The sequence below is a fragment of the Pavona decussata genome, unplaced genomic scaffold (assembly GCF_977016875.1).
Source record: "Pavona decussata unplaced genomic scaffold, jaPavDecu1.1 SCAFFOLD_71, whole genome shotgun sequence".
Taxonomy (NCBI): Eukaryota; Metazoa; Cnidaria; class Anthozoa; order Scleractinia; family Agariciidae; genus Pavona; species Pavona decussata.
The window spans coordinates 2,222,943-2,250,000 of NW_028145490.1; the positions used below are offsets into that span (position 1 = coordinate 2,222,943).

General features: G+C 40.2%; 1 protein-coding gene across 4 annotated transcripts in view; it reads left to right on the forward strand.

Annotated features, from left to right (window-relative positions):
- LOC146477289 (intermembrane lipid transfer protein VPS13D-like) overlaps positions 1 to 27,058 on the forward strand; it is an 81,418-nt gene that overhangs the window by 53,882 nt on the left and 478 nt on the right. For 3 of the 4 annotated variants that reach the window (XR_014865429.1, XM_085113758.1, XM_085113759.1), the window contains exons 49-76: positions 214 to 430; positions 963 to 1,185; positions 2,080 to 2,268; positions 2,984 to 3,150; positions 3,563 to 3,616; positions 3,716 to 3,793; positions 9,298 to 9,442; positions 9,925 to 10,022; positions 10,349 to 10,426; positions 11,046 to 11,169; positions 12,523 to 12,592; positions 13,415 to 13,574; positions 14,284 to 14,410; positions 15,038 to 15,256; positions 15,613 to 15,685; positions 16,143 to 16,309; positions 17,546 to 17,743; positions 18,452 to 18,511; positions 18,849 to 19,004; positions 19,847 to 19,995; positions 20,332 to 20,513; positions 21,459 to 21,532; positions 22,575 to 22,742; positions 23,447 to 23,653; positions 24,346 to 24,602; positions 24,957 to 25,123; positions 25,871 to 25,989; positions 26,794 to 27,058. The exon at positions 26,794 to 27,058 is cut by the window's right edge. Coding sequence is in view for 2 of the 4 variants with exons in the window: in XM_085113758.1 (XP_084969884.1) it covers positions 214 to 430; positions 963 to 1,185; positions 2,080 to 2,268; positions 2,984 to 3,150; positions 3,563 to 3,616; positions 3,716 to 3,793; positions 9,298 to 9,442; positions 9,925 to 10,022; positions 10,349 to 10,426; positions 11,046 to 11,169; positions 12,523 to 12,592; positions 13,415 to 13,574; positions 14,284 to 14,410; positions 15,038 to 15,256; positions 15,613 to 15,685; positions 16,143 to 16,309; positions 17,546 to 17,743; positions 18,452 to 18,511; positions 18,849 to 19,004; positions 19,847 to 19,995; positions 20,332 to 20,513; positions 21,459 to 21,532; positions 22,575 to 22,742; positions 23,447 to 23,653; positions 24,346 to 24,602; positions 24,957 to 25,123; positions 25,871 to 25,989; positions 26,794 to 26,886 (4,019 nt within the window). In the remaining 2 variants the exon portion in view is untranslated. The remainder of the gene's footprint in view (positions 1 to 213; positions 431 to 962; positions 1,186 to 2,079; positions 2,269 to 2,983; positions 3,151 to 3,562; positions 3,617 to 3,715; positions 3,794 to 9,297; positions 9,443 to 9,924; positions 10,023 to 10,348; positions 10,427 to 11,045; positions 11,170 to 12,522; positions 12,593 to 13,414; positions 13,575 to 14,283; positions 14,411 to 15,037; positions 15,257 to 15,612; positions 15,686 to 16,142; positions 16,310 to 17,545; positions 17,744 to 18,451; positions 18,512 to 18,848; positions 19,005 to 19,846; positions 19,996 to 20,331; positions 20,514 to 21,458; positions 21,533 to 22,574; positions 22,743 to 23,446; positions 23,654 to 24,345; positions 24,603 to 24,956; positions 25,124 to 25,870; positions 25,990 to 26,793) is intronic. The other variant, XR_014865428.1, reaches the window with a different exon arrangement.

A 27,058-nucleotide genomic window follows, 5' to 3' on the forward strand; every position in this document is an offset into this window, starting at 1 on the left:
AAACGGTAAAACGCAGATGGGTATAACACTCCTTCACTTACCAAGATTCTCATAAGAAACCAATACTGAATTCGTAACGTTAGCGATACCTTCTTCTCTCCCTAATCTTACTCAGCTTTTAAAATCCAAGATGGCAGCTATAGCGTTCGTTCCACACACAAAAAAATCTTATCTTAATCTCTAATCTTATCCCGGTGTATTCTTGATTTATAGGGACTTTGACTCTTCCTATACTCTCTCCTGAATCGTCAGTTACGATACCATTGAGATGCACCTCATGGCAGCTATACATGAGACCCCACGGGGTGGGGGTTGGGTTTTGCTCTCAGTCAGTTGAGTGGAGAAGCGTGTTAAGGAGCCACTCTACAATGGGGTGCAGTCGGGAGTGTTTTCCTGTTTCATCAACAGGGGAATTTGGAAGGAAATTCAGGTACGAAAAGTTCTTGCTTATAGTGATAAGAGGGTTAGTTTCTGTGGTGCTGCATCGGTGGGGAATGGAACGAATGTTTGGTTTTATTAACTCAGTTGATTAAAAGGTAGACTGAGGGTTAACTCTCGAAAAATCGGCATGCACTCAAATCTCTTTACTGGAATCTATTTACGTTCGTAATCATGTTTTGGTTGTGTTAGTTTGACGGTGATAACTTTGATCTTCCCAACGCATTTTGCTTTAATAACCCTGGGATGTTGTTGGATATCTAAAGCACCTCGAACGAAGAGTGCAAATAGCAAAATGCTGACTTTGGTACCAAACCTGAAGAATATGGTTTCTGTAATGTTTATATGATGGTTCACCTTTAAAATTTCTAGCGTTGTCGTTAATAATTCTACCACATACTCGAGGGAAAGTGGGGCTGTTTTTTTTTTTTGTTTGTTTTTTTTCGTAGAGATTGTGGTATCCAATTGATAGAAATTACGTTAAAAAGGCATGATTAAAAAGCTTCCATTGTCTTCTTCTCAAGGTTCTGTGTGGCTGTTAAGCGAGAGGGATATCCTGAGGACGTTCCTTTACACGAGGGTGCTCCAACAAAGGGCCTGAATGTGATGCCCCAGCCCGGTCACACCCTGACGATTATGTACCCAGTTATACTTGTGAACCTCCTGCCCTGTGACTTGAGCTATCAAGTAAAGAATACGCCTGCTAAAGGAAACATCAAGGCTGGAAAATCCATCCCGTTATACACTGTTAGTAGCACTGATGTGGTGTTGATCATTCTTCTTCCTAAATGTAACAAAATGAGACAATAGACAAATAGCCAGCTGTTCCGCCTCCTGCCAGTTGGGTTTCTTAGTCATGTAATTTTTTATTGGAGATATTTGTTTCTGTCCGGTTTATTTCATTATCCCTGAAAAGCTCCTCTAGGTGAGAGGATGATTAAGTACATTGTTATTGTTGTTACAATTTCCACGAACGATTGCTTCAAACATTGTAGCTTTATTTTTACAACAAACAGATGTAATGAACCGTGATACACCCAGATATAAACAACACAATCGTTTGGAAGCATTTTGTTATGTTTGTTACATTTGTCCTTTCTGTCACTTAATCTTTACATGTTACAAAGATGATCTTCATTTAACAGCATCTTGGGATCTTTCCTGAAGTATGTCTGGCAATCATCAGTGACTAATTGTTCGCTACATTGTATCCTGTAATAGTTGAAATGTTCAGAGAAAGTTCGTCGTCGCTTAGTGAGATTATTTGCAGGAGTCCATACATTCAATTTGGAACTTGTCAGAATATTACCCTTTATCAGTAAACCTGCACCTTTCAAAAGCTCTATTTTCACTGCACCCTGATAACCTGCAGCTACATTGTTTTTTCGGGTTGGGAGCATTGTTGTTCGTTCTTTGTCCTGTCGACCAACCATGTACGACGCTGCAAATGGTGCAGGTCCCCACTCCTAATAGCAGAAAGCAAAAAAGATAAAAAAGGAAGGTTGGAAGGAGTTTGAACCGTTGCAAAATGACAGATCATGGTTTTTTCTTGGGTCTGCTTTCAGTGAAAGGCGTTATTCCCACCCACTGTACATGTTGCCTATTTTAATTGATATCTTTGCTGTTATTGCGTGTTAACAGGCTGACCCTGAGAAGGCCCTTGATCTTGGCATCAGCATTGAAAACTTCGCTTACTGTGATAATATTCGTATCTCACGGCGGCTAAGCATGGTAGAACATCCCATCATCCACGTGGAGTTACAAGACACCAAGAGACGATCACTTAGTCTTAATGTGAAAGTATCTGTCAAGCCCGGTGGATCACTTAGAGTAAGTTGGCTTGGCTGAAGTGTCATTTCTTTCAAATGCATATGGCCAGTTTTTATTTCAAGAAAACTGAACGATAAGAGACTTGTGTATAGAGGCAGTGGTTGTGATTTATGTGAATGTCTATTAACTCGCGATTGTTGGTGTTTCTTTGTTACGTTTTGAGATTGGTTAGCAAAACTTGCGCCATTTTCTCAACCAATACGAGAACCAAACGAGCCGTATCTTGCTCGCACACCTTTTCCTCACCTTTCTACTGGTTTCAGTGGCACTTTCATTAGCTTTTGGGTTTACTGCGTTCTGTTGGCAGAGTCGTGTTAACAAATTCGTGTATGGGCCAGTTCATCCGAATAAAATAATAATCACTGGCAAATGAGGCATTTAAAGTTTTATTCCGTAGCTGATGGTTTTGGCTGCGCGTGAATTTAAGGTTTTCGCGGATGAGTTCCGTAAGCGGCGAGAAAATACCAAATTTGCTCGTCCCCATTCCCCTCACGGCTTCGTCGTTCGTTTTCGTCCTTCCGTCGCTCAAACTTTGCCTTACGCAGGCTAACATGTAGATGTTTGGACATGTGTTGTGTTTTTCTTACGGAACTTCAAGCAACGTTTTGCTTCGTTACTTTTCGGGGAAGGTTAGTTTCGTGATGTGCGTAATTGATGTGAGCAGAAGAGTTTGTTGAATGCGTGTCAAACAGCTACTGAACTTTCATTTCAACAGATTTCCATATTCGCCCCTTACTGGATGATCAACAGCACCGGAATTCCACTGGTCTTCAAACAGGAAGCTGTGCCCCATGATATGGCTGGCCAGTTTGATGAACACGAGATGGCTCGCAGCTTAAGTCCCTTACTTTTCTCTTTCTCTGACAGAGACGCTCCTGTAAGGTATGTTGTATCGTAAATGGAATTCAACTTTTGGAAGTTTCTTTCAGCTTGCTAAATTTTTGCAACACATTTGTACACCCGGCTGATCAATGCATAGCAATTATATTGGTTAAACATTTATATTGTTGAATGCTCTAGTCTGGTTTGCCTAAGCCCACATGCATGCACACGCGTACTTATTTTTAAGGTTTTGCTGTAATTTCATCGTTAGACATTATGGTTAGCTTTGTGCAAACCCCATGTAACATTGCCAAAGCTTCATTTCTGTTTCGTAGTTCAGCTTCAAATTGAGAAATTAACTCAGCCAACCACAACCCCCAAACATGAACCCTTTAAGAAAATAACCCAGAGAAATGAACTGGAAACCTCAAGTCAGTAAAGGTAATGAAAGGCTGCCTTTGTTTCTTTGAAGGTGTCAGATGCGAATTGGTCGAGGTTATCAACCAGGAAGCGGAAAGCCCGTTTGGTATGTGGACGGATCACACTTTCTCTGTTACCTCTCTAAATTTCCCTGACAATTTTTATTCGTAGGAAGGAGGGACTGACCTTTTTCTCTTTTCTGCAGGAGTAATCCATTTTCCTTGGATAGTCCACGGGAATTTAAGCGTGTACATGCTAGACAAGGTGGAAGCCGTCCAGATAAGTATGTTCTAGTGTATAGCATGTCTTTTCCGACTAGCCTGTCGTTCCCTCCTCCCGTTTTTCTTCAAGGGGGTGGGTACGGCTACACGTAGGCTATTTCCGACGAATGAGGCTGAAATGACTGTTTTGTTGGCACGAGAAACGACAGAGCCTGGGCGCTGGCCCAGTGTTTTTACGTTATGTTTGGGTTGGTTCTAGCCAGCTGCGTAAATTGGCGTTTAGTTGCCATAGTGATTATTGCTCATATACCTTACAGTTGTACTGTATTTAACCTTCTCGTTAGGCTACAGGGTGGGTTACTTTACTGTGCGAATGAAAAAACCTTGAATGACTTGATGTAGCTTCAGTTTGTCAATCTCTTTAGCTAGTCATTGGATGAAAGCTCAAACACCAGTAATTGAAATGGAATCAAACAGACTGTGCCAAAGGCACTCGGTTATTTATTGATAGTAGTTGTTGTTGTTGTTGTTTTGTTGCAAATAATTCGGCTTTTATATTCTTGTTAGTTATTTCTAAGATGGAGAACTTTTCTCGGTTTTCCGATTCGCACTGTAACAGGTTGTTACCATTCGACATGTTTTATTTATTTATTTATTCATTTATTTATTTATTTATTTATTTATTTATTTATTTATTTATTTATTTATTTATTTATATTTTTATTTATTTATTTACGTATTTATTTACAGTTGTTAAACTGTAAGAAGAATGGTAGGTTTATTCTTTAAACCAAGTTAATAGGTTTCAGGGCTGAATACAGGTTAGAGCGCTTAAGGTAGATTCCAAACTTGGTCAAGTGAGTGAGTAAATAAACAAATAATAAATGATAAAATTCTTGAAGGATTAGTGCCTAAAAGCAAAATGATAACCATCCTTAACAGAAAAATAAATAATAAATAAATGAATGAATAAAGTAAATGACTAAATGATAAAACTTTAAAGGTAGTGAAATAAAACTACAATAAGTAGTCGTAAGATGATAAAGCAAGCTTAGTAGTTGATTTTTTTTTATTTAAGATATCGAAGGTTTAGAAGCTGTTAGTGAATCAGGAAGCAATGATTTCACCTCACTAAAAGACTCAAGCGGAAAAGTTCTTGAGCGAAAAAGTTGGCACTTACTTAAGGTGGCTTACTACAGTTTTAATGGAGTATAAGGGCACAACTTTTAACTCTTTTAAAAAAGGTTCCAAGCTGTTTTTCCCTTCACTATTTACTGTTTGCTTAAGGTGGCCGAATACAGTTTTTTAGTGTACAGGTGTTAGAAGACGTTATTTGGAAACTATGTATTTTTGGACGCCCAAAATTAGTATGGTGTAAGACTAACTAAGAAAGAATGTATTTTCGTACGTCTTGTCGAGCTAAGTACCGTTTCCATGGCAACGCAGCGAACTATTAAACGTCCATATATTGTAGGTTTCCTTTATTTTTAGAAAATGTACTCATTAGATTTTTTTCATTTTTTGTATCCAGAAAAACTCACAAAACACTGACACAGTTGCACTATTTCCATGTAATTTTAACAGAGAGATCTCCTGTAAATATTGATTTTGCATTTTAATATTTTGTGAAGATACCCTCTGTTAGATTTAGGTTTCTCTTTGTAGGTGAGTTAAGCTTTTAGGGAACTATTTTCATGCCATATTTTACGAAATTCTAATGAGCGGTTCCTTAGAAAACAGTTCATTTCCACGAAAACAACCAGTCGCAATTTTTGGGTCAAATGCGCATGCGTGGCTTTAATTGGGTTTCATGGCAAAGTTGAAAGCATGCAAAAGGTCTTGGTAAATGACTTTTTTGCTCGGAAAGAAAAGAAAAAGAGTCCAGAAACGAGAAACTTAATTATTTAGGATCACAACTTACCTTTATTATCCATTTCATGTGAAATTGAGGGATCACTTTATCGATCGCCGTATTTACGTACCACAACCCTAGCGCGTGCTTAATAGCATCACTAACAGAATCTGTAAAGCGCGCGAAAATTGTGTTCGGCCACCTTAAGTCTTTTACGATTCTATGTGAAATTTGAACAATTAAACGTCAACAAATAGCCAAAATGAGCGACCGAGTATCCAATGAGAGACTGGGCACTAGTAGGTTAAGTCACGTTTTTCTCAAATTCTACCCGTATGACCCCACCTGAAAATTTCAGGAATAAGGAATTGGGTCTGATTTAACATTCATGCAAAGTAAAATAAAAATCTGTAAGACAGTTTTTGTGCAAACTAAGAGAATGTGAAATCAAAAATAGCGCGAAATCTGTCTTACAGATTTTTCAAAAATTTTGGCTCCAAACGTGATTCACCCGAACAAATCAACCGTGAAAATTTCATCATAAGTTGTACGGTAAGTTTTCGAGCAATCCTCGATCAAAGACAGGTTTTTGCAACCTCGGACGAGAATTGAATTGCGCATGCCCTTTATTTAAGCGCGCGCTCATGTAACGCCATGTATCGCGTGCGAGAAAGGTACCGTAAATTAGAGCTCTTTTACCGAATGTTTATCAAACTTTTTTTGCCATATTTTTCGGCCCTAGGCTTGATTACATGTTTGAACGGAGTTTTGAAACTATCGCTACATATTCCAAAGAGATTTGACGCCTTTCAAGTGCTGAAGTGGTTTTTGTTACTTCTTGAGGTTACTTGCGTCATTTTTGCACGGGCGACAAATACTGACGTGTGGCAGGCTATCATAGCGCGCGCTACTAAGTCTCGGAAAAACTGTAGTAAGCCACCTTAAAACCTTGTTTACCAATATTATGGTTGTCTGGTTGCCGTATCAACCTTTGGTGGTCGCCATAGGAAACATAAACCTTGATCTCCTAGAAATCTTCGACATGTTTGTCATAGTATTGTAATACCAAGTAGTTGCCATAGAAACCATCAGCATCATTGTCGTGAAGCGATGAAACTATCAATTCATGCATTCTCATAGAAACCATTTAATCTTTTGTCATGGAAAATGAGTCCCCTGTCACATTCAATCCTTGCATTACAGAACAAAAAAGAAAGGAAAAGCCCCAGCTGTTGCCGCGCCCGCATGCAAAGTGTCCAGCAGCGCAGTGAGCCGTCAGTTGGAGTTGCACGTGCAGGGCGCGTGTTTGTTTCGTGCAAACCTCCCTAGGGAGTCCGTCTGCCTTGTCACTTCTAAGAAATGGTAATGTAATCATGATTGGTTGAAACGCTGTGATAATTTCGTGATGACTTTGCTCTGTAAAGAAAAAATGAGAAGCGTCCTCGAAGGTGAATTTCTTCATCAACGTCGTTACGAAAATTGCTTTTCAATTTAACAGAAAAAGGATGTGTTTGGAGTTATTCGACATTTGGAATTACTTTTGTTATTAATGACAGTTATGATAATTTTTGTTCTTGTGAATGAAAAGGACCAACTCATTCAACCAACTCATGACTTCTAAATACAAAATTGCCTCATACAGACGGCAGCCATCAAATACGGTAGATAATTTTAGATTACCATTCCATACCATGAGTGGCTTTTAAAAACACGTAACACTTCACACTTTATTGTAAGCTAGGGAATAAGTTCGTATGAATACTCCCCGTAAAGGAAAATAAACTCCATTAAATTACAATAAAAATGAAAAACGGTTAAATGAAATGACTGAAAAAATTAAATGACGTTAATTTAAAATAAAAAATAAACTTAAACTTATTAAAAGTCTACTTAAAAACAGTAAACATCGATTGTAACAGTTTAGAAGTAAAAAAAATCTTTAATGTAGTATTACTGAACTTAAAGTTAAGTTTACATTAATAAAGCAGTCTATGTTAATGACGTCGCAGTTTACCTGGAATATGTCAAATGAATTTTGTCACAAAAAGTTGGAAGAGTCCTTTGTTTGTTTTTTTGTTTTTTAGAAATCCATTGTTTTCGGCTACGCTCTTGAGAAAGGGAAGCTAGATCATTTTAAATTGTTTAGCGCCTCTTTGTCAAGGACGTTACCGAGAGCGGCAATAAGAAGCTTTTTTGTCATGTAAATGTCTCTTTCAGTATGTTGTTTACGCTCTTGGGAAAGGGAAGCTACATCGTTTTACACGATTTAGCATCCCTTTCCCACGAACGTGAGCGAAAAAATGATAATGTTTACGAGGAGTTCAGTTGAAGGACACTTTCTCCCCTAATAAGCAATTTCACATGCTGTTATTGGTTGAGAAGTACAGTCATTTCCCTTTATTGCGGACTCCCTCGGGACCACGAGTTAGTGTCCTTAATAGCGAGAGTCCGTAGTACTGTAGCAGGAATTTATTTCAGTCAAACGTCTGTGATTTAATTTTTCCGTGAATTTAGCTGCTGTCGGTATTGTCGGGGTACCCGTAAGAGCGAGGTGTCCGCAAGGCGAGAGTTCACTGTATTTTCCATAACTTTATTCGTTTTATACAGGAAATATGTCACCGCCTTTAATTTTTTTCGGATTTAAGGAAATAACTGCGGTGACAAGCCGGGTTGCCAACAAAGTTGATTGATTGTTATTATGACAGCTGTTTAGTTGAATGAGTATCCAGAAATCTTAAAACTTCTTCCAGACAGGTTTTTTTATTGTGAAATGCTCAAGTCAAAGAATTCAATATGTAGTTGGTCACTTGCAGGAATCTGTGTATTACAAAATACGGATCGTTCGGGGGAAGCCAGTTAATCTATTTATCGTGGAAAAAGTAGAAAACAAGTTTCAATGCCTCTTCACATTTCTGGTTAGTGGTAAACACAATCAAACCTTCCTTTTCTTCGTTTAGTTTTCTTCAATTTATCATCAAAGGTGCGAATCCTATTATAGCAAATGGAAACAATCTCAGATGTGTCAATCAATCAACAACTTTCTTCAAGTGTCAAATCTTCTAGCAGACCATATGTTTACTGGTCGGTGATACTAGCAATTTTTTAGTATCTCGTAGCCTTTTACTAAAAGGGGATCAGTTTCACTGAGCTTTTGTATTTTGTTCAAAGTTATTTGCTTGTCTCTCACTGCATGATTGTTTGTTGTGCTGAATTAAAAATCTTATCATTGAAAGTGGGAAGATCAAAGGTCCTTTCATAGCTGATATTCTCGCGGAACTGTAGTTAGGTGCTGTTGACATGGAGGGAGGAAGATTCTTGAAGGTGCGGATCATCCTGGCGCCATATGTTTTCTGTTTTCAGCAAAAGGTTGTTCTTGGTCCTAGTGCTAGGATCTTTCTAGTGATAGGATCATAGGTCAGGAAGATCCTAGCACCATGTAAACTACCTTTCTCGGAAGGTCCTAGTACTAGGAACAACAAAAAGAAAAAACATGGCGGCGGCCGGGCATTCAGCTGTTAAAGGCCGACAATTTCGTTTTGCTTCTCCACTTGGTAACGACCCCGACCGAAATTTTTCTACATGTGAACCAAACAAAACGTTGTTTCGCCTTCTAGGATCTTCCTTCCTCCATGTAAACAGCCCCTTACACTTTCTTCGATACGTTTATTCTGTATTGTATTGCACCATGTTGTTTGTATGTTTGTTTGTTTTCAGGGTATATGATATCGGTATTGACGTACGCTTTGGGCAGGGCAGGTACCGTGATACCAGAATTGTTACCCTGGCAACAAGATATCAACTGGAGAACAGGACTCAACACACTCTGGCTTTTTCACAGAGACACTTTGTCAGGGAGCAAGTATGTGTTTGTAAATCCTCTTCTCTGATCTTATACCTGCGGTAGTTTCTTTATAGACTAGTGCCATAATTTTCGCTCAAATATTGAAACACGGGGACAAGAGAAAAGAGTCCTCAAGTGTGGGCAGCTGTTTTGTTAATGTGTTAAGTGTTGCACCAAGGTATGGAAATGTGGGTGTGTAGCAGACTACATGCATCCTTTATAGAAGCTTACCAGAGTGGTAATATGGTGAATTGGCGTGCAACATTTTAACGTCCGCACTGTTTGCTCTGATAACTACTTGAGACGATCGTTACTTTTGTACAGGGTTACCCGTATCAGTCATATTTTAGAGTAGGCACGGCGATGCAACTTTTACAGTCAGTCGTTGACATATCTCACAAGTTCCACAGCTTGTGACTGTGTTATAAATGTAACAATTCAAAATTGTTATCGTTGTTTATCTTATTGAATCAATGACCTCCCCATTTGTTCAACTGCAGGGAACACAAAATCCCGAGGGAGCCCTCACTGCCCTGCCAGGGGCCCTGGTCCTCTTCCACTGGTCCAGAACGGACTTGGATCAACTGTTGTGCATCAGGTAGAGGTCTTTGACAGTAGACCCATTTTTGGATACTATTTATGTTCGGAGAGCTGGCTATACAACTGAGAAATAAGAAATTTAACTCAATAGGAAATCGCAAAAAACTTGCACTGCAGAATTAATTCTGTGATTTCTCAGTTGCATTACTAGTGCTGCGCGGCGCAAAGTTTCGTTGGATTATCTTGCAATTCTTAAAGGGGCTTTTTGCTGTTTTTTTTTTCCTGCAAGTCAATTCCTCTCCATGACAATTTTCTTCATTTCTGCTAATGAATTGCTTTCGATGACAACTTTCTCCACCGTTAATAAAAGACATTTTCTTGTAGGTTAAATGACGTTTCTCACTGTCAGTGGTCTGGTGGATTCAAGATTGATCAAGATGATTCATTTCATGTCAACATGAGGTTTGTTAATGTTTCGCTGTGTGTAATGGGGTGGTACGGTGAGTTTTTTCATGCATGGCATTTTTCAGCCAGCCCATCAATCGTAAGGAGGTAAATTGTGGTCATCCGGGTGAGTGTAGCATTGAGAAGAGATGTTTTTGAGGTGACATTGACTGACGTTTCCAACCCCTGAACGGAAGGCATCATCAGAGTTAAGTGATTTCGTTCACGCAGCTTGTATGTCAATGTCACTTCAAACAGTACTTCTCAGTCCTACGCTCACCCAGATGATCATAATTTACCCACCTTATGATATGACTCTAAGGTTCCATGCAACCGTTTACAATGATGTCAGTGATTGAGTGAGTGAGCCTCAGTGAGTGAGTCAGTCAGTCAGTCAACCGGCCGGCAGGCAGGTAACTTTGTAATATTATCATTGCATACCGGTCGGTCGGTTGCCGGCCGGCCGGCCGGCTTGTCAGTCAGTCTGTCCGTGAGTCAGTCAGTCAGTTAACTTTGCATTATTATCACTGCATAGTTCTTATTGAGCGGTTCATTTTTTTCCTTGATTTGTTCCTTCTGTTATGATTTGAAATAAAAGTGCTGAACTGCGCTGAACTTGCCTTTGTTTTCCCTTTAGGAGCTTGAGTGGATGTTCGTTGTTCGTAAGAGTAGAAGTAATGTTAAAAGGAGCTACATTTCATGTTCTTTTTACTGATGCCTCGCAGCTTCCTCCGCCATTCAGGATTGACAATTTGTCAGAGGTTAGTGCTGATGTGGAGTGATGAACCTCGCTCAAGAAAATTACAGCTGAGTTGTAATCGAAATAAAATTGCAAAGGTTCAAGCATGCTCTTATTAGTTCGCATTCTGAAACATTTCTTTGCGAAACAATCATAGCATTGCCATGAAAGGTGTTAGTCATCTCGGTGGAAATGATAGCTCAAATCAATAGCTTGTCTCACGATAGGCCTTATCACGGTTTTCGACGCCATTTTGACGAGTAGGCAAACACGTCTGGAAATAACAGTGTTTGTATAGAAATCTGATGTCAAATAATTTTCATAAAACATCGCTTCTGAAAAATTCATGAATTGGAAACTTTTGGCACTAGGAAGAGGATTTTAAGAAAAAAAATTGTGCCAGAAAGCGTTTAGTCGTGTTTTGAACTTTCCATACATTTCCCTGTATTTTTTTCTCGCGAACTATTTTTAGCAGCAGTGCACGGCTGGTTCGCTATACAGACAAATGTATGGAACTGTCAAAACGCAACTAGATACTTCCTAGCACAGCTGCATTCCTCAGTTATTTTCTGTAAAGTCCCTTCATGAATTTTTCAGAAGCGATCATTTGGCATCGGATTTCCATACAAACACTGTCATTTCAAGACGTGTTTGCTTACTCGTCAAATTGGCGTCGAAAACCGTGATAAGACCTATTGTGTAGCATAGGTATTATTCGCGACGTCTTGAGCACTATACGCTGGTCTTCATCAGGCGATGGTGTCGACTGACTGTGTATCGATAGAAGTAGCACCATTGTATGACTTGTAATAATTCACCTTCTGGGTTTACCTGAGTTATAGTCACGCGAATTACTGGAAAAGCTGAAGATGAGTCGCTAGCCACATTGACTTTTCCTATCATGCAAAGTAACTTTCAGTGCCGGGAATAACAGACGGTCATCGGACATTATCCGACCAAATTTCTAAAATGTCCCGACTCGGACAGGCGCGATGTCCGCGTAAAAAGATGACTTTACAAACTTAAGTGGTCGCATATCTTCTAAAACAGCATTCATCTCCACCTTTAGTTTTACTGCAAAACTCTCTTTCGACCTCAGTTCAGTTTAAAGTTGAAGTTGTCAGTACGTTTTGATATCGCCCCATAGGGTATTACAAAACACTTCCATTTGTCATGTATACTGATGATGGTGTCTTGATCAAAAATCCAGGAAGGCAGTTTTCCGGACAACTTTTGAAGTACGTTCGTTCAAACAAAGGATTTGGAAGAATGCATGTCTCGTTTAGGGAGTAGCTTACGCGCATTTCATTTTGCTTTAAAAAGTTCTTTTAACTTTATATGTTGATTTCTTTCACGGTGCATTTTTTTGCGACAGGTGTCAATAACTTTCTACCAGAGTGGGACAGAGGACAGGTTACGCACCATTCTCCAGTCAAAACAATCAGGTGATTATTATCTCTGTCTAAGTTGTACCACATAGATAGTTTGTTTTATTGGATGCAGAAATAGCCTTTTCTGATATTTTTTGCACTCTTTAATATGTTATCACCTCAATGATAACTCTAATAACGCTTCAGTATTTGAACCACTTCGCGAGTAGTCCAACTTGTTCAAATTGTACAATGAGGTCAAACTATCCAGGAACAGAATTGGTAGGAACGGCGTTCAAGTTAAGAAAGAGAGAATGAAAAATTTACTTTCGTGTGCTCACGTACTCCTCAAAACCTTGAATTTGGTCACTTTAGGTTGTTGTCTTGCAAAGGAAGGTGGCAAAATTATTCACAATTTATAACGCACATTCAGAGCGATGGTTTGGCTCTTTTACTCCTATTGCTGTGTGACGTCTTCGTTGCCGTCTCCTTAGTAGCGAATTTTAGTTCCCTAAAATTGGAACATTTTAACATATTAGATTTGTTACTAGATAAGATTCCTAAATATCAATTGCAGTTCAATTTTTTACTCTAAATCTCAATTTTTTACCACGAAATTTTAATCTCCAATGGAGCTAATTTACACCAGGCAAGTGAATTATGATGTGAGCGCTGAGTACTCATGCTCATGGAAGATGGGAAACATCACCGAGTGTGAACAAGACAGATAGAGAAAAAAATCTCACAGCAGTATCTTGAAAGCTTGCGTTTATTTTTGTTGTTCCAGTTGGTGTCTCATACTTTCACTGCCGGCGAGAAGGTTACCAACAAGACTTGTGATAATCTGGCCCTAACTATTTTATGTATGCTAACTGAATTGTCCTTCCTGTTGTTTAGTGCCTTATTCGTGGGATGAACCTACTCTGTTGCCTGAGTTATCTGTTGGAGTAATGGGCAGTGGTTCGTACATGCAGTATAACATGCAGGACCTTGGAGGCGGCGAAAGGCTGTACTATTACAATCCTGTCTACATTGTGTTTACACACACTTTTTCAAGGTATTTTGTGGGTTTTTTTTTTCAGGAACGTTTGCTGCGATTAAGGTTTCAAATGGACAATTTCCTGACTTTAAAACCGCGATATTGCAACATGTTTTATTTTCTTGATCTTATCAAAATGAAGTTGTAATCCTAAAAACAACCCATTTCGTTGTTTTCATGCTCTTTTCACCAGAATCGTGTTAACTAGACAATTATGTGTTGCGTTTCATAAAGCATTAGGTAATTTAAGGACCATGGCAAAGACCACGACAACGCTTGGTGACTGCGAGAAATCTATAAAAGTTGAGGATGACTACTACCTTCGTTGTCGACATAACGACAACGTATTTTTGTGGATTTAAGTTTCTTATTTCTTGTCCGGGTGCAAGCGCAGAACATTACCCGGCCGGAAATAATAGAGTTTTAAAGGAAGATCGATGTTTTAACGAATTTCTGCAGTGATCGCTCGCGCTTTGTCTCTGTTCAAAGGTATTATCCATGGCAAACCATGGTGTTTTTACCCACTACTCTTAGCAATGCATTTTCATTTATGGTTTCTTTCACTCTTGTCTCCTTTTGGCTGTTGAAGTTTCAAAACACAGTTTTTTTTTGTCGAGAAAATCGGAGAACTTACAGAGCGTGAATTGAAAAAGTTTTGGTCGATTCTCAGTTGAAAAGAGCTAAAAATTGGCTCTCATTGACCTGTTTTTCCTGAATTATTTTCTAGTGTGGATGGTCACATGTGTGGCTCGTTTCACCTCAGACCTGCTACACCAGCTGATGAAACTTCTCTGGATTTACGAGAACTTGTGCTAGATGTACCACAAGGCTCTGCTGTCCTGCTCAGAACAAAGGTAGACAAAACAATCTTGCTGATAGTAGCAACAAATGAAGGAAAAAGACGGCGATTATTGATTTTAGAGCTTTCAGAATTTTGCGCGAGAACTTACAAAATGTTACTAGTAGGTAATGGGTCGCAATATCTGAAATGTAGAGAGACTGGAAAATTATCAGTTCTCCAAACCAGATGATAAGACTGCCGACTTAACCTCATAAAAGATCCATTTCACTGTTTTTGTGGTCATTCCACTAAGGCAGCATTCAGTTGATTCTACGTTTCGAGTGTAATGGTAATATTCTGGCCCCAGTTGTTCAAAGAGCGGATAACTTTATCCGGTGGATAAGTTGCTATCCAGCGGATAAAATGTACTCCAACCAAAGCTTTTAGCAAGTTTTTCACACAATCCCTTACTTAGATAAGACAGACGCTTCTACTTTATACACAAATTATAGGGCTATAGGGCAATTCTTGTACACATTTTATCTGCCGCATAGCGACCTATCCAGTAAATAAATTTTTCCGTTCTTTGAACAACTAGGAGTGTGACCATTCAATTGAAAGCTCTTGAACAGTACTTTTCTCTTGCTTTTGGGAGTGAAATATTTAAACCTCGTGTCTGGCATTATTGTTTCCGTGACAGGAGTCTCACAAGAGATCCCAACTGTGGAGAATGACTGGTGGAGGCCTGTTACGTCACGAGGGTTCCTCCCCTCCATCTGTGAAGCCTTCATCAGCCAATGTTGGACATGTGTTGGATATTGACAGCCAAGCTCCCCCCACATGTGGCAAGTACGTGCGACTGGTTTTGAGTAAACCCAATCCAAGACGGATACACTCGCAAACATGGTCATTCACGGAGGTAATACTTTGATTTGACATTCATTCTCCACCTAAACGGTCGTGATTTTAAAGAGGAAGTCCTTATTGGAAAGTGATTGTTTGAACTCAAAAGTAATTTCTTGTAGCAACGAATTTATGGGAAACAGATTCATGCTGAACAGGAAACACGTTTTAGTTGATGAACGAGTTTCACTGATGGGAAAGTCTGTAAGCCATAAGAATCATTTATAAGTGAAAAGCATAGATTCAACATCCCATTGTAGCAACCGTAGAACCAGCAGAAAACTTATCTGCGTTTGACCGAATCCAGGATTGGAAACGGTTACATAGTTCTCTCACCAAGTATAAGAGTTAATAGTGCGTTCTCCTTTACAGGATAACCGTATGAAGTGTGATCTCCCTGGATTATATGTTCAGCCCAGAGGTGGAGTCAAAGGCCTGAGAGACGGTAAGCGTACAAAAACCTCTAACCCATCCGGCTAATTGACTGTGCTATGCTATGCTATGCTATGTTATACGTACTATACTATACTATGCTATGCTTTGCTTTGTTATACTATGCTTTGCTATACTATACTAAGCTATGCCATTCTATACTTGCTTTGCTGTACTGTACTGCGCTGTGCTGTGTGAAGCGATGTCGGGCATATTTGTGTTTGTTCTGTTGTATTGCGTAGGGCCACGTGATGATTTCAGTGACTATCAACGTTGCTTGGGGTGGGGGGCTTCCAAAAATTCACAATGACAGCACCAGCAAGCTTATGGCGACTGGTTATAGATATCCAGAACACCAATGTACATCTGTCCTAGAAAATATTGCCTAGGATTGTATGTTAGGTCACTGTCGCTGACGGCAACTTATATTCTTGCCAAAATAATTCAAACGATACATTTGCTGTTTTCAGGTGTAGACGCAGTTCTTGGTCCAGCGAATATTACTAAAGACGACCAGATTCCAGTAGAACAGTGCATAGGTACATGCAAACTGAGGCCTGGATCTGGCTGCCTTGGCGTCAAAATACTGGCTGATGGTCCAACCAGGGTACTGCAGATTACAGACTGCTTACAACAGGTGATGACTGGATGCTTTTAAACATCCTTTAAGACTGGTTCACACGTGAACGCAAACGCAACCGCAAGTACAGACAGACGGACACCTTTTTTTAGTTATAAAGTTAAAGGTAGTCCCTTCAGGAGCTTAAAAGCACCCTGCTATCAATAGGAGCCCTGAGCACTAAATACACTCATTACAATGCACTGGGATATACTATAAAAATTAATAACAATGTGGATATTCTACCACATACATACCGTATACAACCGCTGTTTACACGTAAAGCCCCGTTAAACGATCAGACATTTTTGTATAATATAGTGTTGGAAAAGCATGTTTCCCCGTTTAGTCGTCTGTCAATTTTGCATTTAAATGGCTTTCCATGTTTGATCTCCGAACTAATGTTTTGATCGTTTAGCCACCTCTGCCAACAAAGCTTCTGTGAGCGTTAAAAAAGGAACCAATCGAAACAGAATTTGTGCCGTCATATCAGCGGTAATACGCAAAAAGTGTTATGTGGGCTCACTTTGTCCGATGTTTGATCAAACGTTGTTTGCCCGTTCCTTTTGTATGACAAACCCTATGCTGGATGAAATTGTTTGATTATTTAACCGAGGCTTCACACAAATGCAGTAGCAAGCGCAAGGAATACCATGCAGGCATGTCCATTGGAGAGTGGTTTGCTAAGATGGCGGAGAAGTCACGCTTCACTTACGTTCACGCTTGCGTTAGTGAAGTTCACACTGTCACATAACGCAAATGCAAACGCAAGCGCAATTTTACTTTTTCTTGCACTTACCTTTGCATTTTCGTTTGCACGTGTAAATAAGGTATGTAGGAGGGTGGCAAGGCGGGATTCAGGCAATAAGACAAATGTTTCTTTTTTGTCGCGTAAATTTTGCGCAAGCGCCTCAAAGTTAACGCAGCGCAGAAAATTTTGCCAAGAAAGTGCATGTTGCCATCACAGAGAGGTTTTACAATGCAGTGGCTTTTTCGAACGTGATCATTTACCCACCGTTTTGTTGCTGTTTTACTGGAAACATAAGGTAGTTCAACTTCAAATTCAATTTAAAATTGGATTAACTTACCTTTAACTTGGAGACGTTGAAATATCTTGAGAAACAAACAAAGGAACCGAGCTTACTCACTGCGAAATAGTTTTAAAATTTACTAAGGGAAAAACTTTGGATTCAATTATAAGTAAAATGCATAACGATTTTCTTACTCCTAACTCGAGTGTTGTTTTTGTGATAGTCCGAGGAAGATGGAGAGAGGGACTGGATGCTAGTCGAGCAGAAAGGTGGTTTGCGGCAAGCAATCGTGAGCAGCCTGGCTTCTGAAGGAGATTCGTCAGCGCTTGAAGTGCAGATTCGTTTGGTTGGAGGCATTGGGATCTCAGTTATTAACTCGGTGCCAGAGGAACTTGTGTTTATCAATCTGGAGCAAATAGAGGTACTTCTTCTAAAACCCAGTAGTACTGGTCAAGGGCCACACTGGGTGGTTGATCATTTGTAACAAAAACCTGGAAATTTCGCTTGGAAGTCAAATGAAACTATCGAAAATTGTGGAGGTCCATTAAAGGCAGTCAGCTTTTCCCCTTTGGAAAGAAAAGTTGGAAAGTTCTGTTCCTTCAGTTGTAACGTTCCTTCTGTTTCTGGTCTTTTGCGCGCGGCAAAATAATTATAAACTTAAAGCGCCGCCACTGCTTCTTGGTTGTACCCATTACAAGTAAATCTGTCATTATAGTGGTTCAAAACTGTATTATAGTCACAGGTAGTTTGAGAAGAGAGAATGAATGAAAAAAGGTAATGCAAAATTGACACAATTGAGGAATTCGGATGACCGGCCAGTTCTGCGAGATTGAAAACACCCTCAGTTTTTGTCAATTTTGGTAAATCCGTGAAAAAAGGGCCCGCTTTTTTGTCTGTAGCTGAGATTTCATCTTATAATGTAGATGCGATTTCATACATGTTTTTAAACATTTGCAGCTTGAAATTAGAATATGCTCATTATCGCTGCATAGCCCATTTAAAAAAAGGTTCTATTTTGACATGCTTTATCGTATTCAGTTGTAGATCTACGTTGAATGACGTTAAAACTAGGTCGGGTTGGGCATTGTCAACCAATTTGACGCGTTCGTTACAATCTTATTCGTTTCAGGTGGATTACTTACGAACTTCTAAACTAGAGACGTTGGAAGGGAGCATCGGACGCGTACAGGTTAGTATTATATACTGCAAAGCGCCCCAGACAACTAGTGGACTTGAGCGCTGTTTAAATCTGAATTACCAATCATCATCATCATCATCATCACCATCAAGCTAGGCTCTATGATGGCACCGCCAGGCTAACTTTGCTTCACAGGGAAACGGGAATCGAATGGACAGCACTGCTAACAGAATCCCGGCTGATGATTGTCTTAACAACTGCGGTCATAAGTGGCCCCACGCAGCACAATCATTATCCTTATAGTATCTTATTCCAGAACTTTAGAAAAAGTAATATGGTCCCCCTGTACATTCTCTTATCGTTAGCGTTGTTACGTTCATTTTTGTAGATTGACAACCAACTGTTTGCCAGTCCGCTTTCGGTGTTGCTCTATCCCTCTCTTCCTGAAAAGGGCACCAAGGAAGAGACCATGGTGCAGCAACCCACCCTTCACGTGTCGGCTGCTAAAGAACCCAGCAGACTTCCTAATGTGGAAATATTTAAGGTCAGTGTAATTTTATAGGATTTGTGGAGGTGCGGTGTTGTAGTGGTTAGAGCGTCGGACTATTAAGGGTGGTACGAGGCTAGGTTGGTCTCGTCATTGAAGAGTTGATTCCTCAGACAAGAAACTCTGATGCACATCTTCAGCTGAGGGTAGGACTAGCATCCGGGTGGAGGGGTAATACTCCATGCTACAGAAAGACGGCCACGCTCCCGCCGCATTCGCTACCTTGGCTCGAAGTGCAAATATATACCATATTGGACTTTGTAAGCGCTTGTGTTCGTGTCTTAAGGATGAAGTATTTGATGGTTGAGAACACACCCGTTGTAGCCTTGAACTCTGAAGTTTACAACTCGATCAGCCGTTGCAGGTGGCTCTTACGGACGTGATGATCTTCGTCCTAGCCGACACCCACCAAACAGTAAACACACGAAGTTGCGTGCCGTCCCTGACCAGCGAATTACAACCTTGAACCTGAGTATAACATTTAGAAACAGTACAATAATTCAAAACGTAGTTGGTATGCACTTTAGGACATCACTTGTCACACCAGTGTCGGCCGGAGAACCTTCCTCTGTTCAGGTCACCAACAGCGAGAAGCAAAGGGCCGTGGGAAGGGGACAACTGAATGTTAGAGTCGCCAGGGCAGGCTAGGTCTGTTTTACAACGTAACTTTCTGTCTACCATCACCTTAAATTGGAAGCTCCTCAATTATTAACATTTTAAAGAAAAAGGATCCGTGAATTTCCCCGGGTGAATCATGACAGCAAATTTTGCTAGAGAAACTTGGGTGGTTCTGCATACTCCAGGGTAATTTCGTAATACCTGTATTTTTGTCATTGCAGAGCTTGGATGTTTCATTGCGCAAGATGACTCTTCAGTTAGAGGAACTGTTGCTGTTCAAGCTTTTGCAGTTCTTTGGTTACGTACAGCAGGATGATGACATCGCGGGCTCAAACGAGGAGGAGGATGAGTGCTTTTATGCTTCACAAAGGTGATTTCCAGTCTTTTATTCTTTTTACCTGTCTTGGACAATTTCCTGTGACACAGCAAAGAAAGCTTGGATTTCTATTTTTTAAGACTCAAGGGAAGCTCGTGACAAAAATTGGCTTAATTCTTTTCAAGTTGTATTCCATTCGTTCTTGGCCATCTGTAGCCAAAGACATTTGTATTTCCAGAAAACCAACTTTGGGTGTCCATTGATTCCAGTATGTCTTTTACCTTCTTAAAGTGATGCTAAAGGTGGGTGATAAGCCCTAAAACAGTTTTGTTCCAGGGATTCTCATTTAACCGTTTCTGCCCTCTAACGGATCATTCTGTTATCCTATAGGCCGTCAGTTCCGAGTTCAACAGCATCGTCAAAGCGTTATTATTTTGAGCACGTTCAGCTGAACTCCACCCAGCTCAAGTTATCAGTGTCCAGTGCTGGTCGGCTCCCTGAAGACTTGCAGAGTCTCAAAAGCAGTCTGGGACTTATTGTGGTCAACTTAGAAGATGCTACTATAGATTTAGGTGAGTGCTGTGTTCATAGGCGAGGGATCGTGTTGTCTCTGATAAAAGTGATAGCAACGAAACAGTTCTTGAACCAAGTTGTTCTTTTCGGCAGCCGTTATTAGTAGTTACTGTGAAACTAAGAAAATCGTGAACGGTAAGAATTATTTCTGGAATGTTAATTGTTCTGTAGCCAATCAGAGATGAAATCAAACGACCAGAAAAAAAAACACAAAAATAATTACTGTCACAGCTTGTGGTTTTTTCATCTCACATCTGATTGGTTTTCTTTCCCCAAGACAATAAACATTTCAATAATAATTCTAGTGTTCATGGTTTTCTTAGTGTCACAGCGATGTATCAAAAACAAGGAAGATAGAGAGGTGTAGTATTCAGTATGTCGTGAGCATGGAACAAAGAATGAAGCTGAGTTCTCCACGGGAATACTGAATCGAACCCCGGACCTTACGCGCACGGGTTGGATGCTCAAACTACTGAGATACGGGTAGTCTGGTGGCGAGCGAGGCCATTTACTAGGCTTATACGTGACACTCATGGCTGAATTTTTATTCCCAATTTCTTTTCTTCATAAAACACCCTGTTTGTATTCTTAGTTTTGAACAGGCTGTAGCTTGCAATGGACGCTCTTGCGGGGGGAAAATATTAAAGAATTTTTTCGTGTACAAGCTAGCTCCAGCCCTTTTAATACCGAAAATACAAAGTTTGTCTATTGTAAGCATTGTTTCTTATACTTGAAATGAAGGATAGTTTTGAGAGTATATTTCGAGTGTTTTGGAGAAGAATATACCACCAATTTTTTTCGGTATTGTTTAGTAGAGGAAAGTTTCAAACACCCAAAGTTTCAGTATTGAATATTTCAGTAAGTTCATAATTTCGTATTACTTTATGAAACTTAAACTAAGTAAAATTATTATCTATAGTCTGATTGTTAATTTTTTATTTTAGAGTCGTTCTCTCGGTCCCATCCATTTGACACCTTGTCATCTCACTTGGATTCCATGAGTAAACATTACACTGAGGTGAGAATCAACATTAAAGCTGTCAGTGAGCAGAGTTTATTCTAAGAATTTGCTTCTAAGGGCCCGGTAGGCTACTTTCAGGGATTGAAGAGGGACTCTCTTCACGAAAGGAAACCCAAGAAATTTCTCATACAGAACATACAAAGTAACGATAAACGAGATATGGAACCGTTTAGAAGTTGGTTTCATCTACTGAGTTCGTAAGGTAATTTGGCTACTGTAGAGATTCGAGTGCTTACGTTTCGAGCGTCACTTGAACTTTTTATGGTGGCCAAATTACCTTATGAACTCAGTTGATAAAACCAAATATTGATTTTCACTCCTTCATTGACGTAGCAACACAGTTTCCATAGAAACTAACCCCCTTAACCGTTTTTAAGTTACTTTGCCGGGTAGCAGATTTCATTTGCAGCGTAGCGTTTTCCGGTGTGTAGTGGAGGAAGAATTCAAAGTTAACCATGTTAGAAAATGGTATTCAATTGTGAAATCTTCTCGTGGTTGGAACGTAGCCTTCCTTGGTGAAATTTTTTGCGACACGAATATTGGATAAAGCAACCTTTATTGCAAAAACAACTACGCAGACATGCAAAAGAAATGAACAACCTCCGCTCTATGAACGGTAACTATGCCGTCATCTATTGAAAACCTATAGATACAAAGTAGTTCAGCAGTTTGCAGTAACCATTTGGCTGATATTCAGAATTTGTGCGGCATTTAACAATTTCTCCACTCACGCTTGTTGGATATGAGATGATAGATAGCCAACGAGGCGCTACGTGCCTCGTTGGCTATCTATCATCTCATATCCAACAAGCGTGAGTGGAAAATTTGTTTCATTGAAAACAATCAAGATCTATGTAGCTTTGCAAGAACAACTGGAAGACAATGTAACGGTCGCTATTTCTCGGGCATGGTATAATAACTCATACACCATAGCCGCTAAGCCAACCAAATCCCTGTAATTGCATTATGCATTGATCTAGTTTTTAATAATTGTCGTTATTTCGGTTTACACCAGTTATATCTTGCTGTTGTTCAACAGGAAATCCGCAGTCAGGCAGCCGCTATTGTGGCCTCGGTTGATTTTCTCGGTAATCCCATGGGACTGATCAATGACGTATCATCTGGCCTGGAAGGACTGGTAAAGAGAGGCAACGTTGGCGGATTGTTCATGAACGTGGCTCATGGAGTGTCTGACTCTGCCGCTAAGGTAAGTACACGACCCTACCTCTTTATCACATACCAATTCTGTTCCCAATATGCCAAGCTCTCTGCCTGTACCAGTATCGCAAAAGTCATTCCAGTCTCATTTAAGCTAGAATTTGTTTGCATCAAGACTGACCGACTGACGTGACCTACTGGGTGAGGGGGTGACTGACGGACTGACTGACATGACTGATTGACATGAATGACTGACTGACTGACTTACTGACATGACTGACTGACTGACTGACTGACTGACCGACCGACTGACTGACTGACTGACCGACCGACATGAGTGATTGACTGACTGACTGACTGACTTACTGACCGACCGACTGACTGACAGACTGACATGAGTGATTGACTGACTGACTGACTGACTGACTTACTGACATGACTGACTGACTGACTGACCGACCGACTGACTGACTGACTGACATGAGTGATTGACTGACTGACTGACTGACTGACCGACCGACCGACTTACTGACTGACATGCGTGATTGACTGACTGACTGACTGACTGACTGACCGACATGACTGACTGACTCGCTGACTGAACCCGCGACTGACTGGCTGCCTTCCTGCTTGTCTGCCTGACTGACTGGCTGACGTAATGGTTGAATGAGTGACTGACTGTATGACTGCTCGTTTAACTGACTGACTGAAGAAAACACCAGATAACCGTTTCAACAATTCTATCATTCTCAGATCACCGGATCTTTGTCGGACGGTTTGTGGAATGCTTCAATGGACAGCAAGTTCCAAGAGAGTCGTGACGCCATGCGAGCCGAGCGGTTCAGCAGCTCCAAGGATCACTTTGTAGCAGGGGTCAAGGGACTGGGTATGGGCCTAGTGGGTGGTCTCACCAGTATTGTGACACAGCCACTTGAAGGCGCGCATAACGCTGGAGTGTCGGTAAGTTTTCTCTAACGCACTGTTCCCATGAATAAATGTGAAAACGAGTGCTCAAAATGGGCACTAGGGGGAATTCTTTGGCAGGGTGTTTATCTCAAAGAGTTCTCGCCATATTATGATCTTAGAATACCCAACAAAACAGGCGAGAAGAGTTGTGATGAGACGGAAGTAACACTGGCATGGCAGAAAAAAAAATCCATCAAAACTGGTGAAAATAACGCAAAGTAAATGAAACGATTTCTTGAACAACGCATGTTATGTATTAGAGCTTCACAGCTGAAGTAAACAATATAATAGACATTTTATTTACGTAAATAGGTCAGCGCGGATGGAGTCAGTTTACAGACATTTCGATGCCACTTCCATCATTATCAAGGTAAAGTGGCTGTTTCTTCGTGGTCTTGGATCAAAACAGCACTTTGACTTAATAATGATGAAAGTAACATCAAAACGGCTGCAAACTGACTCCATCCGCGCTAAGCTATTTGAAGTAATTTTGAATTAATTTGCGAAAATAGGTCCGGGAAAATGCCTTAATGGACGTCAAAATGTCATAAAAGAACCAGCGACCCTTTCTACTTCGTCTCATTAGCCTCTTTTTATTGTCTTTATTACGTTTTACATCTGTGCATCCATAATTTACTGCGTGGATAAATGGAATAGCTTATCAAACTAGCGGCGTTTTCTTTCAGGGTTTTATCACCGGCATAGGCAAGGGTATTGTGGGAACGTTTGCCAAGCCAACCGCTGGTGTCCTGGACTTTGCCTCTGGTGCTGCAGCGGCCGTCCGCGGCCAAGCGACACGCAGCTCCAGATATTTCCCGCCAAAACCCGCACGACTGCGCAGAAATTGTTTTGGACCAAGTGGTGCTATCCCAAGATTCTCCTCGACTCACGCTGAAGGCCAGGAAATCATGCTGAAGCTAAATGAAGGCAACTTTAACGAAAAGTAAGGATTGTTTTTCCTCTATAAGATTGGCATGCACCAAGTATATTAGCCAATGGTGGGTGTAAAATGACTCGTTTGTTATGTTCAAGTATAATTAGAATGATAAAGGAAGGTGTTTAATCTTGTAAAAGCATAAGAACGAAACATTTGGCTAAATTTATGCACATAAATATACTATCAAGGGTTAAGAACGATTGCAGGTTTCTTGTTATAGCGGCAGTCATACTTTGCACTACGTGTAAATATATTCGTTCGCAATTTTACCACCGTTTTCCATGGTCTGCAAGCTTTCCGTTGAATTTTAGAGTGAAAAGCTGCCGTCTCACTCTTCCTTCCGCCATCTTGTTTTATTAGGTTCGTGTTGTCAGAATCCGTTCGGCGTGACAAAGAAGATCGTCTAAAAGCCATCGTCACCACAGATGGGGTTTACTTTGTACGCGCCCGTGGGATCCCCTCTCCGGAGTCCATTGTCCTACTCGTACGCTTCTCAGATCTTTATAATTGCCAACCTCTTTCCAACGGTAAGTGTTAGGGTTGGGTGGGTAAGTACGGCTATACTCAAGGATGGTGCTGCCTATTGCAACTACTGGATGGCCCGAGATACACGGGTTTCTTATTAAGAACGGTACCTACGTATACTAAAGCAAGATATTGTTTTGTATTTTATGACTAGGCAGGGAAAACAGATCTTGGCAAGGCTTGTTGGAAACCGAAAAAAATTGGGGGGAACCACTTATTTTTCCGAGATAATTGAGCTTCGATTTGGTTTGTATTTAGAATAACTCTTGCTAAATTATTTCTGAAGATGTGTTGTTACCCCCAATTTTCTTTTTGGTTTCCAAAGCCCTTACTAAAATCTGCTTTTCCCGCATAGCCATAAACTGCGCAAAAATATCCTTGTATTAAGAGGCACCGTCCTTTAAGATAATTCCAAAGGAGGAAGAAGGAATAGAAAGCAGAGAACGTGGGGATATATATAATTGATACAATTTTGCAAATAAGTATTTGAAAAAAAAATCCTCCTTGAAATGTTTTTCCGTCCAACACGTTTTACTTACCAGTTTAAATGCTCATGTGATGTCAAAACGTACAGGGAAAATTGAGGCCTTCATAAAATGCCATCGGATCTTGTTCTTAAAATCTAATACCTTACTTTTGAAATTCCTACGTTTTTTATTTATTTGTCCAGTGCTGCTCGAACCAAATAATATGTATGGCTACCCCGGCCGTGATTTAACCAAGGTACAATTTTGTTTTTACTTGTGTAGATGGCAAAGATTACATTGAATTGGTGATGAAGGCAGATAACAGCAGTGTGCCGACGCCTTCTAAGAATCCCAGTAAAAGGCCACGGGTTAGATGTGATCAGCACATTATCGCAAATAAGGTTTGTGTTGTACCGAAACAGCATCTGTTACAAATCCCTTTTCAAATGTCTTTCCCATAAAATAATGGCGTGACATGTTGCCCATTAGAAATGGCGTCACATAATTTGTTTCATTTATTTTACTGTTTGCTTACGACTGCTTGGAAATAACGGTATTCTGAGCAAACTTGGCAGACATTCTATGCAACAAGTGCAATATCTGACAAGTACAGTTTCCTTTCCAGAAAAACAAACAAAAAAAATATATTAATTTATTAAGCCGCCGTCACGTGTATGACGCGCTGCTTCCAGTAATACCCTTTGTTTTTCTTTTTTTTTTTTTTTTTGTTCTGTATTTTTCGTGGCGGTCACCTCCCCATATCTCCTGGTTTCGTTTGGTCAAAACATCATCCCAGACAACTCCGGTGTCACGACAAGTAACGTAACGGAAGAGCAACAACAAAATCACGCCATCTTTTTGTGACTAGCCCCTAAGTGTGTAATAGCCCTTTTCACGGTTAACTCTGCTCATTTGCATTACAATGAAATCTAGCATGTATTGTGAGGCAATTTCGGGCTATTTTGTAGTTTTAGCCCGAAATTGCCTCGCATCCTTGTTGGATAACATTGTAATGCAAATGAGAAAAATCAACCGTGAAAAGGGCCATTGTTAGTATGACCTTCAACGATGCGTAACCATCGAAATTAGTTATGCTTGGTTATTTTATTCCTTCTAAAACCTAGTGTGACGTTGCTGAGAAAATAGTATAGCTAATTCCAGTTTTGCGTGACTGTTGGTGTCACGCATTCCCTTGTGTTGATTAGGTGGCACAGAAGATCAACTATGCCAAGAATCTTTACGATGAGGTACAACAAACTGTCAAAGTAGAATCCAAAGAAGCCACTACTCCAGTGTAGCTTCTGCTTTGCCGTTCCATGAAGAGACGAAGACATTACAAAGAATGAGTAAAAGGCTATAATGCGAGTGTCTGACACAGCCTCCGCAGATCAAGGGTCCTTGGCTGTGCTAGGCGATTTGTGATTGGCTTATAGATAGGTTTTGATATTTAGTGTCGTAAGATCAAGTAAT